The sequence below is a fragment of the Corapipo altera genome, unplaced genomic scaffold (genome assembly GCF_003945725.1).
Source record: "Corapipo altera isolate COAL_440 unplaced genomic scaffold, ASM394572v1 75, whole genome shotgun sequence".
NCBI lineage: Eukaryota > Metazoa > Chordata > Aves > Passeriformes > Pipridae > Corapipo > Corapipo altera.
The window spans coordinates 1,962,979-1,976,415 of NW_020884887.1; the positions used below are offsets into that span (position 1 = coordinate 1,962,979).

General features: G+C 41.0%; 1 protein-coding gene across 13 annotated transcripts in view; it reads right to left on the minus strand.

Moving 5' to 3' along the window:
- The window catches only part of TENM2 (teneurin transmembrane protein 2), a 625,985-nt gene that overhangs the window by 22,767 nt on the left and 589,781 nt on the right, over positions 1-13,437 (minus strand). For 12 of the 13 annotated variants that reach the window (XM_027643089.1, XM_027643088.1, XM_027643087.1 and 9 more), the window contains 7 exons: positions 12,976-13,237; positions 12,066-12,333; positions 10,794-10,937; positions 9,009-9,258; positions 6,065-6,085; positions 1,961-2,193; positions 330-484 (listed from right to left, as the gene is read on the minus strand). In XM_027643089.1, coding sequence (XP_027498890.1) covers positions 330-484; positions 1,961-2,193; positions 6,065-6,085; positions 9,009-9,258; positions 10,794-10,937; positions 12,066-12,333; positions 12,976-13,237 — 1,333 coding nt within the window. The remainder of the gene's footprint in view (positions 1-329; positions 485-1,960; positions 2,194-6,064; positions 6,086-9,008; positions 9,259-10,793; positions 10,938-12,065; positions 12,334-12,975; positions 13,238-13,437) is intronic. The other variant, XM_027643081.1, reaches the window with a different exon arrangement.

The window sequence follows — 13,437 nt, forward strand, 5'->3', positions numbered from 1 at the left end:
GAAATATTAAAGCTACGTGCGGTCGTAACTTTGGCTAATTGTGTTTCTGTGCAAAGAATGAATGCTACATTGTGGAAGCTCTACAATAATTACAGAATAACAGGCAATTAAGACAATAACTCCCATTATCTCAACCTTATTTCTCTACAGTTGCATAAATAACCTGTGTTAGCCACAGTAAAAAGGATGGTTCGCTCATTTCAGTAATGAATCAAATATGCTATCATCTTGTGCTGCATAATGTATTTCTTAAGTGGCCAGGCAGTCATCCAAAATAGATGCCCAACTCTTCTAAGGCAGAGAAGGAAATAAATGCAGTAAGAGTCTACCTGGGTGACATCCATGCTGGAATCACAGCTGAGAGGCCGAACAGCAGTTAGGTCATTGGAGCCCAGCAGAGTTGATATAATTCCGTTCTGATCCACTTTTCTAATCATAGTGGCATCAACAAAATACATGAGTCCATACTTATCCACTGCAATTCCTGCAAATATAAACCCCAGGCATCAGTGCAGCAGTGAGGCTCCCGGCTTCAAGGCTGGCTTTGTCTTATTGACAAGTCTACAAGATAGTGACATTTGTTCACTTCCCCCATTCTTTCCTCCCTCCCAACCTGAGCACAGGTCCTGGAACCCTCCAAGTACCCACAGTTCTGCCAAACAAATTGCACCAAGCAGGTTTATCCATCAGGGCTTTAAAGAAAACCACAAAAATCCCCAAACATGCCAAAGAGCAAGCAGAATGCATCAGTTTATTAATTCAAACTCTGTATGATATATTACAGAAACCCAGTGAAAAAACTATCTCCTAAATTTTGCTCTCAGAAATTCAAGGCATTGCTTTCTTCATCAGAAGGATCCAATGAGGATGAAGAATTTTTAGAAGTATTTCAAAATTCCTTTAAAATTTTTTAAAAACTAGGAGGGCATTTTATTATTTCTGGGATGCTTTTTTTTTTTTATTCTTCGACCTGTTGCAGTAAAAATAAGGGAAGAACATCTGGTGTTTCCAGATGAAGGCACAGGGGTTGCCAGCCAAGAAAAAAAAAAAGGGAAGGTTCAATGCCTGTCACATTGGGAGTCCTTAGAGAGGAAAGGCACAGAATGAAAGGGTGCTCCCTCGGAGGAACAGACGGATGCTGCTGCCGGTTGGGAAGGAGGGCAGCCTTTTTCTCACTTGCCTTTCCTGCTTTGATTTGGTGCACTGCCTTGTCCATTTATTGGGCTGAAAATAAAATATTGATCTAAAAATTCTGGCTTCAAATGGTTGCAGCGCTCATCCCTATTGGGCAGTGAGAGAAGATACAGTTTCATCTTTTTAACTTCTATGTATTAACTGAAACCGCTTCCTATACAAAGAGGCAGGACCTTCCATTTTTATTCACTTTTATGATCATCTAGTTATTTTCAACCACTGAAAAAAATCAAAGATGATTGAAACATCTGGAAGTACACCTGATTAATTCATCCTTACAATTAAGAGGAAGCAAGAGAGAGAAAAAGCCTTAAAAAGAAATACATCCCCAAATCTCTAGATCATCTTGAAAACTTTTTGTTGAAAATAAGAAACTGGAAAGGGCAAAAAAATCCTTTTATTCTTTTCTCTAACTCTGAAGAAAAAGGAGATACATCGAATAAAAACTCAGAGAAAAGCCACATCAGGCAGTTTTTCTCCCCAAAGGCTGTATCTCAAACAGTAATTTGTTTCCTGGTTTACACGCTTGCTTCTTGGAGTGAGCGGTACCCTGCTAATTTGTGTTCTGTTCTCCTTTTGCAGCACTCAGTGTTGGGGTAATAAAGTTTGCTTTAACTAAACAAAGCACGAGCACTTGCCAATCCACTGTAATTAAAGCCCAGAATAAAAATCACCGAGCAAGGAGTGATTTAATTGCCAGATAATTATTTCCACATCCAGCCCAGCCGCACGCAGTCGTTTTCTCCGGCTTCTTTTCCTACTTTACCTCGAGGGCTCATTAGGGTTGCGTCCACTGCCTTCCCTCCATCCCCACATCTGGCTTCATCAAATGGCAGGCACTGCTCTCCCGTCCCTGCCACCACTTCAGAGTTACCCGCGAGGTCTTTTGTGCCTGTGAGGGACTTGACTCTGTATATCCGTCGGCTATTGGTGTCCGACACGTAGAGTGAGCCTGAAACAGGGTCCACGGCCAGATAGTATTTATGAGCGGGATTGTTGCTTTAGAGAGAAAGAAAGCATAGAACAGAAACAGCTGAGCAGTCTAGAAATTTCACAGGCTTTCAGAGTTTGGGTGCTCATCAGGCACAGAAAGATCTGGAAAGAAAGTCTGACACCTTCATACAGAGCTGAGGTCTGAGGGACCACCATCTGAGGACCCGACTTGATTAAGGCCTGGTCAGTGTTCAGAGGGGTTGTCATTTTAAATCTCACTCATCCTTCTACACTGAGCCTTGCACAGCAGAGCCCAGTAAGCCAGAGCTGCACAGCAGTCTTGATCTCTTCAGCCCTTTAGATCTGCTCCAGGTCAATTCTCTTCAGCTTATCTGTTTCCCCCCCTCCCCGCTACCTTGTTTAACTTCCTTTGGAAGCAGAAGTCATAGGGGTAAAATCAAAGAATCAGCTTCTGAGTCCCTTAGATTATGCCACAAGATTTGTAAGGTCTTGTATAAATAGGAGGCAGAGGCATAACAAATTTATTCCTAAAGCAAATTTGTTCTCATTCATTCTTATCAAGAATCTCATTTATGGCAGATGAAGTTGGTTATATAACTAAAACCAGAGACCCCAAGTGTCTGACTTTAACTCCAAACCTTCTGTTATTGGAAAACTGGTCCTCAGTTTGTGATTAGAATGGGCACTCATATGGAAAGCTACTTCTCTTCTGAAATATATGTTTTTTGACAGCTTGTCACATTTTGGAACTACTTTAGCAAATCATCTGAAAATTGAGGAATGTCAATCTTTGCAACATATATATACATTCACACACAGAGAACTGCAGTGCAGAAATATTTTCAAAATCTTGCCTGGCTAGTTTAACTCAATTTAGTTGGATTTTAAGCGTGATGTGAATTTTCCAGCCTTTGGAGCCTATGGGTGAGCATAAATAAGGTCGATGGTGGTTTCAAAGCATAGAAGACAAATGGAAGACAGGAAGAAAAAAAGATGAAGGTTACTTACCAGTAACCAGAGAGATTTGCCTCCAAATATCCACACTCCTAGTTTCATGTGGCAAAAGTGCCCATCTCCAAGAGTGAGGATACACAGAGGTAAGTTATGATGGACAAAAGCCATTTCTTGATCAGACTTACTCAAACTCTAATAAGGCCACTTTCGGCAGATGGGTCATCAGCACACAAAGATAACTGTGGTCATGTGGTCATGACCAGATTTGGAGGAATGAGGAGGCCCCAAAATATCACCTTCTACAGTTATTTTCCTCTATGCCAGTCTTTGACATGCCATGATTTTAGGTCAATGAGAGTTCGTTCTAGAACCGCAGAAGGTAGGAAGGAGATGGGTTTGATAGCAATTCAGTAGGCAGAGGCAATACCATCTGCTGAAGTCTAGGAGTGTAGAAATTAGAGATGAAGAAATACAGTAAACAAAAAAATACTTGGCAGGTTTATTTCATGCATGGATCTCAAAGTACTTTAAAAAGATGGGTGTTGCACCCATTTTACAGAGGAGGAAACTGAGGCACAGAGAGGTTAAGTGGTGTAGACAAAGTTATGCAGGGAGACTAGTGACATGCTTGAGATTAGAGCACAATCTCATTATTCCCCAAGTTTCTCTCCTTATCTTCAGCAGCAGACTGCACCTCTTCACTAGACCCTTATCACATTCCTCCAAAATAATGTTCAATCTTCTTTGCCACATAGAAAAAGCGTTCTTTCCACTTAGGAGATTCCTCCAGTCTCTCATGTATCTGACCCATACAAACATCTGCACATCTGCCACTGTTTTGAAATTCTGCTCTCTTCTCCCACCACGCTGTCCCCTGGCACTGAAGAACAATGTCTGCCGTGACATTGGTGTTCCACACTTCACAAATACACCCAAACTTAGCTCAAGGCTGGTGCCTTTTGTGTGGCCCTTCTAAAACAAGGCACACACCCCCACCTTGGCCAGATGGAGGACCTGAGGCAGGCACAGACTGGAGCTGGGCACAGACTGGAGCTGGGCACAGACACCAGGCAGGGCCCTTGCTGGTCTCAGCAGTGAGAGCTGCTCACACAGTGCCCAGAGGAGCTGAGCTGTTCCTGGACACAGAACAGCAGCCACCCCACAGAAATGGAGGGGTCTCTCTTTTTGGACACGATTTTGCCAGCCTGTGTCTGCCCACCTGCCTCCCTTCTGCCCTCAGCTACCCCCAGGCATGTCCCAATGCTACCAGGATGGGATAAGGGATGAGTCAGAGTAAAGAACAAGGGCAGAACACAGGCTTATCTCCCTCTATCCTGCAGTCCCTGCCTTTCTCCTTTGGAATCTCCCTCCCCCAGGGCAGCTATGCCAGGGAGTCAGTTGTGAGCTTTGGTTCCTGATCAGGGAGTGGCTCACTGGAGGTGCAGACCTCCTGCACACCCTTTCCCTCCTTCCTGAGCCCTGTAAGGGAACAGATAGTAGAAGATTTTCCATGCAAATTTTTGAGGGACTTTGGCAGAAAACAACTGCTGGAAGGTGACATGCACTCACTGTGTCCCCAAATGATTGATGAGACTATGGCCTCAAACAGGGATGTGTTTTATAACTGAGCAGTCAATACGTCTCAAGCCGGCACCTGGGCAATTAAAGACCTCTGCCTCTCTTTTCCCTATGCCACTATAATCTTTAATTTGAATTATAGGAGGCCAAAGACTGTACCTTGTTTTAAAAGATTTTCCATGGCATTCAGCATTTCTCAGAGGTCTCTGCCAATAATGTCTCTGCCTCCAGCCCTCCTGAGTGAATACAGTGGTTACCAGCACCTGCAGCCTCACTCTGCTCTGAGAGGGAGCCTGTGCCTGGCAGCAAGTGCCAGCAGGACCAGCTTATCCTCCCTGTTCTTCTCATAGGTGCATCAAATTCACAACAGTGCAACAACAGCTATTCTTTAAATCTAGCCAAAAAGAGAAGCTGCCCAGAGCAAATCTCTAAGCACCTGAAAAAGGAACTAAGCTTTGTTGAAGCAAACGAGGAACCTCCAGCACCACCAATAATCATTAGCAAATTGTGAATTAATTCATCCAGATAAGAATATTTAGTGCTGTTACACTTGCTATACCAAAATACACTGTTAAGGGGAAATAATACTATTTAGCCCAGACCATCTATTGCATCAACTTGTACTACATAAATGGAAAGCATGGTTTTAAAAGGGTGATGCACAGGACACCATGGAATAGTTTACAACAGCTCTTCTTGTTCTTGCCCTTGATTTTCTCCAGGATGAACTTCCTCCCTGTCCCACGTGTGGCATAGAAGGAGGTTTCCTAAGCTGCTGCCATCCAGAATACCTAGTGCTGAGGTGAGACGATGAAAAATTGCTTCTCCTAACGTCCAGAAAGGTTATGCCTCCCTCCTGAATCTTACAATGACTGCACCTAGTGGTTGCATACAGCCAGCCCCAAAGGTTGACTAACTATTAAATGTGTTTGACAAATGAAATATAAACTAAATTATGGCAAAGGACAGCAGATTCAGAAAATCATTAATGACCGGAAAATGAGTTTTTGACCTATATGCAGTCATTAGTGCTTTTGTGAACCTCTCTGGCATTTGTGAAAATGCTGTTGTAGTTTACCTTGACCATTTAGACCAATTATAGACAGCAGGGAGAGGTGTTTATCTAGAAGTTAGCTTGGGGTTCATTATCCTTGCATTCTACTAGAAATTTGTAATTACTGTCAGAACTTATTTGGTTGCTTTTTGACTGCATTTCATAATTGCTAATGCTTATCATATTCATAACACACAATTAGCACATAAAAATGTTTCTATATATGGTACATGAAGAACATAACATTACACAAGAAGCACAACACAAAAAGCAAACACAATGAAGCAAACAAACCATATCAAATTATATGGGAAAGAGCTCATGTCTTACCTATGTTTAAACTCTTTATTTCTTTATAGAAAGGGAACAGAAGAAAAAAGAACAAACAGTTAGCTGAAGAATAGATGGTAAAGCAAACATAGTATTTGTTTTATTTTACAAAAGGACACAGGAGAAGATTCTTATCTCTTTTCAGGACTAGCCTTGGCTTAGTTTACAGATGAAGAGAGACTGGGAGGGATAGAGTTTCCTACAGGATACCCCTGCCCCCACCCCCACCCCTCACATACAGGAAACTTTCTGGACCATTGAAGAGAGTTTTCACTTGGAAATATGTGCAACTTGTGGGCTGGGAGTGAGAGAAACCAGCAGTTTCTGAATACAGAGCTGGGCAGGGAGAAGCACCAGGCTTAGGATGTTGTCTGGCAGCTGGAGGTAAATTCTTTAGTCCGAATAGTTTTCCAGCAGGCTATTTCTAAACAAATTTCTACTATGCAGTTTGTCACTAAAATAATTGCTTAAAGCAAGTTTGGATGCTCCTTGGTATCTGTTTAAGCCCATCAAAGCAAATGTCAGGGTGAAAAAAACCCTTCTAAGTGAGCAGTAAGGTACTGTACAAGGGGGGATAAACAGCATTAACTGATCCACAGTTTACTGCCCAGACACAAAGCTAAGGGAAGAGTGTCCTCTGCTTCCCAGAAGAAAATTAATACATTCTCCACACCACAGTGTTTCACTGTGTTGATGTAATTTCCATTTAGGAATATCCAGCTGAAGGAAACAAAGAGGTACACGACTCCTGAGCTGCAGCACTCGAGGCACAGCCCCCAACTTGTAGTACCAGTGATAAGTGGGACATGGAGCACTTGAGTCAAAATCCCTATTTGCCATTCCAATCAGGCACCTTCATAAAGGACAGTGTGAAGCAAATATGCACACTGGGATATTCTGACTTATAAAGTTACTCAAGATTTATATTGGTTTATGTGAAACCAATATTACATCAGTTGTGAAATCTAAATAAAGTGATGTATTTGGTTTGTAATACTTGTGCTACTGCAACATTATCTGATCTACTTGATATAAGCTGAAGACTCTGTTCTTGTTCATACTTAAATGGCTCAAATCTTCAAACTCTTACTTGGGTAACTCATGCAGATTTTAAGATGAGCAATGAATCACAATTACTGCTATAGATAATGTTTGCTGGAATGGATCTTAATTCCCTTTAGAGGAACAGGGGGCAAAAGACATCATAATGTAATATAAAACCTGTAAATCCTAAAAATCTGTCAAGTCCTTTGCAGCTGTCCAACAGCACTCACAACACAGTAGCTTCACTGTTCCTTGCTAACAGTTCTAACAGAAGCTAAAGAAACTATGCTGTGGAAAACAGACTTTCATAAAGGAGAAAGTGGACAACAGCAGATTAAGAAGTCCATCTTCCATTTCTTTACCCATGTTCCTTCCCATTTTCCCTCTCACATAATGAAAACTGAAGTTCCCTCTCGATCTCTCTGGCACAGAAAGAAAGCAAAGTACTCAGACTGATACTGTTGTAAACTTTGAGGCAACATTTTCAAACTCCAGGTGTGCTACAAAGCTTTGTCACTGGCTGATATTAGGAAGTGAGGTGCAAACAGATTCTTATATTGAATATCCTAACCTGAAAATGTTTTCCTTCACCTATAAAGCTGTAGTCCTATTTACTAGAAAGCTAAACAGAACTGAACAAATTAGAAAAAAAACCCAATTAGCATATTCTATATAATGCAGAGTTTTAGTGCATATTGATATAAATATTTATAGCAGGTCACACGTCCATGCCAGCTACCTTCTGTGGCTTACACTGAGCTGCTAGCAGAAAGCACTGCATGATCCATGACTTTAAAAAAAAAAATATAATGAGGCAGCCTGATGGTGTATGAGGTAGGTGTCAGAGAGTGATTTCAGAGTAGAATTGGCCTGAATCAGATCTCTTTTCTCTTATATAGAATCAGAATTCACAATAGTGACATCAACAGAATGACATGAATGGAAGAGAGGTGTAAAATAGAGCTAGGCCTCCTATTCTTTAACAGTCCAATCGTTTTGTGCTTTTTCCCACTAATTAAAAACGAAAAGTACAGTGGAAGCAGAGGAATTGGTGATTGGTTATATCATTAGGAAAAGACTAGTGACCTAAATTCACTCTATGTGCTTTTGCAGCTATATCCAATTTCCAGGAGCACTAATGCTACTGCCTGAGGGGGCTCCAGAAGGGTCAGCACACAGCCAGTGCAGGGTATTTTCCTTTATTTTTCTGCAAATCCTCAATAGTGCTGTAAGTATAAGGTCCAGTTACATGAGTTAGGGTTTGAAGCAATAGCTCTTGCCTCTCCTAGAAGAATGAAAAAAGGAGATGGAACAGAAATGGGTGAAGTGGTACACTCTACACTCATGCCTTCCCTATAAAGTGACCAAATCTTAAGCTTGGAAGGGGGCACGGGACAGTGGGACAGAGTTACAATCTCAAAAAGAGTTGTGATGATGCAAAATGTCAACCTGAACTGCACTTGTCAACCTACAGGAACAGACAAGAATGGGAAAGTGGCTCTCAAAACCACAGATAGGAAAACCTTCCCTCTGACCTCATGAGACTGTTACACCTCTACTTATCACTGTGGCTCAGGACCTAAGGGCAGTCAGGTCTGTAGTTTTCAAACAAAACTAAAAAATATATAGCACCAAAGGGAGATAGTATCAATGATCACAATGAGACAGAAGGGGATGGTTTGTACTTTTTGTTCAAGTTAATTCGTACTCTTAATTTCTTCTCTGTAGTCACTGCTCTGATAAGCTACAGACTTTTGAACTATGCATTTCTGTGCCCCATTTCTCCACTGGAATTTAAATAGGTTGAAAGTGACAATGTTTTTCAAAATTATAAAAAGTAATGGTAAAGGCTGATTTGAGCACAGGCTCCAGAAGTGAAGCACTAAGGTTAACACCTTACCTCAGCTCCAATATGCTAGTAACGTTCCTGGAGGGGAAGATACGCCGGATATAGTTAAAATCTCCAACAAAGAGACTTCCATCAATACCCACTGCCAGTGCTACAGGGGCCAAAAGCTTATTTCCTTCTGCCAGACCATTGCAGCTTGGACAGGATATGCTTCTGCGGCGCCCATTCCCCATAATGCTGGTTATCACAGCCGGCTGCTGAGTTAGGAACTGATTTTCTCCGTTGCCTTTGTGCAATATACCTAATGACAGAGAGCAGAAGAAGTGGTTATTACCACCATTCATTGCAAGGGACTTCAGGCTGTTCTCTTTCCAACAGCTGCTCTTAAGGACTGTACACTGAAAAGATTCCAGCATTTGGGTTTTCGGTCGAACAAGGAGAGCAAAAGGGCTTTGCAGTAGTGAAAATAAAGGTGTAATGAAATTCAGTGTTGAAAAGCACACACATACACACCCACAGACCCAAACCTACAACCAGAGTCCTTTGGTGTTCATTATGAAAGAAAACACTGCCACACAGCTCTGGCCTGGTACTGTGGTTTAGACTGTGATAATAACTGGGAAACAAGAAGGCAAACAGTGGTGAACACATGTTCCTTATTTGTGTGCCTGGATCCTCTCATTCCAGTTTCCTGTATCATGTTTTGTCTGGAATTTTGTGCCAACCTTACTGTTCTCTTTCCGCCTCTCAGTCTTTCATACTTCTTTTTAATGGAAAATGAAAAATGAGAAATGGAGGCACCAGAGAAGATGATAACACAGAAAATGAAAAGATAGGCGAAAGATGAAACTCCCAGAAGGGCTACTAAGGATCAGTGATAAAAGGCAACAGGGAAGCTAGTGGTACAGATCTTTATTACGCTTCAAGGAAATACCTTTAAGATAGGATTTATTTTCAAAGTATTTGTTAAAAGAGCAGACCCCTGCTCCAAGAAGAGAGTGGATTCTCTGACAGAGCGATCATTTTCAGTGTCATCAAAAACTGTGGACATCTGGCTGGAAAGTTTCAGTCTCATGTTGTTTGACAAATGCAACTGCATGATCCTGATGTAACTGGTGACAACAGTGTCATGCACTACCCAAATATCTGTTTCAACAGTGTTGGATCCACTACCCAGCACTGGAAGTGTGTTCAAATAGCCTGATCGTGCCTATTCTGAAGGCTACTTTAGATTTATTGTGCAAAAATATCCTTTGCTATTTGTTAAAGCAGGGATCAGCAGGAAGGCTGTAAACAACACTTTGTAGGGATCAAATAAAATATGTGCTGAGCATTCAGCTCCCAAAGAGTTAAATATGGAGATCAGAAACATTCAGCTTAGGATATGGAAGGACAAAGAGAAGTGAGGAAAATACAGACAGGTGACAAATGAGAAAGACAAATGAAACCCCGTACCTAGTCACAGACTCACACTTCTTCTAAGCCCCACCTAAGAGGGAAAAAAAGTCAAGCAAAAGGAACCAGGAATGGGTGTGGTTCATACAAAAAAAAAAAAAAAGGGAAGGAAGACAAAAAGATATTACAGTGGAATAAATGAACAACAGAATAGAAGACAGAGATTTGGATTCAGAAAGTCATGTTGTGCAGAACAGTCAAAAATTTGTTGCAAAACAATTTCTGACAGCTGAAATGTGTTCCAGACCTTACTGAGCTAAAGATGAAACAAAAAGAGTGGAGAAACTGCATTTTTTGAAAGTGTAAATATAATGCAAGTAAAAAGTGTTTGCAGATAAAACTCCATATAGGACAGAAAAGACATGGAATTAACTAACTCACCACTCTTGACATTAAGTACATGGTGTTTATCCAGGGACCATCCTCCCAAGTTTGAAGGATCTAGTTCAAATCCTTGCAGCAGTGCTGTCCTCTTCTCCCATAAAATGAGGCTGGGGCAAGTCTCATATTCAAAACCCACAGACACTGAAATAAAAGAAAATCTAATATACTTCCTGAACAAACATTGAATTAAATGACCAGAGCACATTCCCAATAATCAGCATTCCAGTTTCCCTCAAGAAAATGGAGTGATTATATTAATCCCTTTTATTCTACGATATTGTATTCAAATTTTTGACTAGACACAAATTTGAAACTTCATTCACATGTACTCTGTAGGGATCTGATCACTTCTATCTTAACAGCTCACATTGGGAAGTGACTGGTTTGGTGGGAGGAGAGTGAGAAATACAATTTTTAAAATATAACAAAATTATTCTATCAGATAACAGGACAAGATTAAATTCTTTATTTGCCAGATGTTCATGGCATTTATTTAGTGTATTCATTTTACATACCATATACCAAACAGCAGTGAAAACTTTGTGTGCACTTAAACACAAGTGCACTGTAAGCATTACTCAGGAAAGCATTATCCCATACAATAATGTAAGAAAGAAAAGCTATAGCAAAGAAGAATTTAGAAAACATAGAAAATAATAAACATTTTAAAAATAAGCTGTTGTTTCTACACTGGCACAGCTCTGATGATCATTTTTAGCACTGTTGTATAAAAATTATTCTGATACTCAATGAAAACTGAAAAATATTATGATGATCACTCTTCTTCCCACCCACTAAAACCAAGTAAACTAAAAATAGCTACAGAACTACCAGACTGAACAGCATTAGAAGAACAGCATTTTCATTTCAAATGTGTTATACCACAAGAGACTACAATAATGGCATGTGTGAAAACCCAAGTGCACTGTAGACTGCCAGCCATGGGGATCATTTGTTAACAGAAAGAAAACAGAAAAATAATGATGGACTAGGTTTCACCTAAGTTCCTGTGCCCAGTTTTTCCTGTTTCCTGGTCTAAACCTTCTAAGTCAGGTACCAATCAGGAAACAAAGGCATGTTGATGGAGTTTAGACACTCTGAATATGATCTTTACCATGTAAAAGAACAGTAATACAACAATAAACTGTGTCAGGGAGACAAGAACTGTTCAGTCTATACTTCCTCCTCCACAAGAAATCTCTGCAGTTTTCTTGCTTAGAATTACAGGTGTCACTTGGAACTTTTTGGAGCTTGTATGTGCTGACTTACCTACAGCATCTGACAACCCAAACACCTTCTGACCATATGCGTCTGTTTTGTCCCAGATAAATGTATATGCCAAGTTGGGAGATGCCTGAAATGATTTTTGAAACAAATGCCCTTCAACTGCTACCATCAAGTGAACTTTGATGAGATTCAGAGGCACGAGTGTCTGAGTCATGATGATCTTCAGCAAGGATTTGTATCCAGCAGTACGGGAACTCAGGTAGCTGAGCTTTATACTAGAGCCAGGGATCTCAATTTCTTCATGAAGAACCTGAACATGAAAAAGATCAAGCATTTCACATTAGTGATTTTTTTTTTTTTTTTTTTATTTCACCTTGCATATTCTTATGAACTTATGACTTTCTGCTACTGGGAATGGCTGTCCTCAAAGCAGTGCAGCGACACAGTTCAGCTGACATTTCTAACAAATAATTATTGGGTGTCTGGGTAGACATTCTTTTTAGAGTACAAGCATTTTTACTGCATGTTATATGCAAGGGAAACATGAGAAACACAGTCATAGGAACCCACAACTTCCACTAACAGTATAAAGACTAACTGAATACAGTGAAACAACAGTGCCAGGAGAGTTTTCCTTTGTCCTAAGTAACAAACAAGGAAAAGGCGTGTGGTTAGCACCACATGCCAAGCCTTTGCAAAAAATTCTCTTGAACAACCTAAGCTGTCAACTGAAACACAGAGATATACTTGATATATTGTATCATAATGAGATGGTGCAAGGTAGTCAAAGATAAATGTGCCCGGGTGACACAAACCTGGGATATCTCCTGCAGCCCTCACTAGAAACCTGGTACCTGTCAGAACAAATGCAGCTCTACAGAGGCATTTGCTGCAGCAATTGCAGGGACATAGTGACTGATTTCTGTATCCTTTTCACTCCTACTGTTCTCACCTGGGTTTCTGGCACGATGGGATTCCGGCTGGGAGCATCACTGAAGAAAGTTGAAAGCGGTGATGAAATGATGACTGGGTCAGGACGGACAAACCCACTCAGATCACAGCTGGGAATGGAGTTCTCCTCTGTCTTCATCACAAGTGTGTCCATGGCATAGAAGCTATTCCATGGCAGCCACACTGTCCTTTCCTGACTCATAAATGGGGCCCGCTCAAAGTGCAAGGTCAGGGAAGCTCCACCGTTTGCAACCAGGTCAAACCTAGAAAAACGTGGCCTTTAGAAGTGACAAGACTGAATAATTCCAGTAATAGCATTCTAATGACACACAGGTACACCTATAGCCATGGGTTAATGTCTGGTTTTGGCTGGGATGGGGTTAAGTTTTTTCCTAAGAGCTGCCATAGTGCTGAGTTTTGGACTCAGGGTGACAATAATGTTGGTAATACAGGGGTGTTTTTG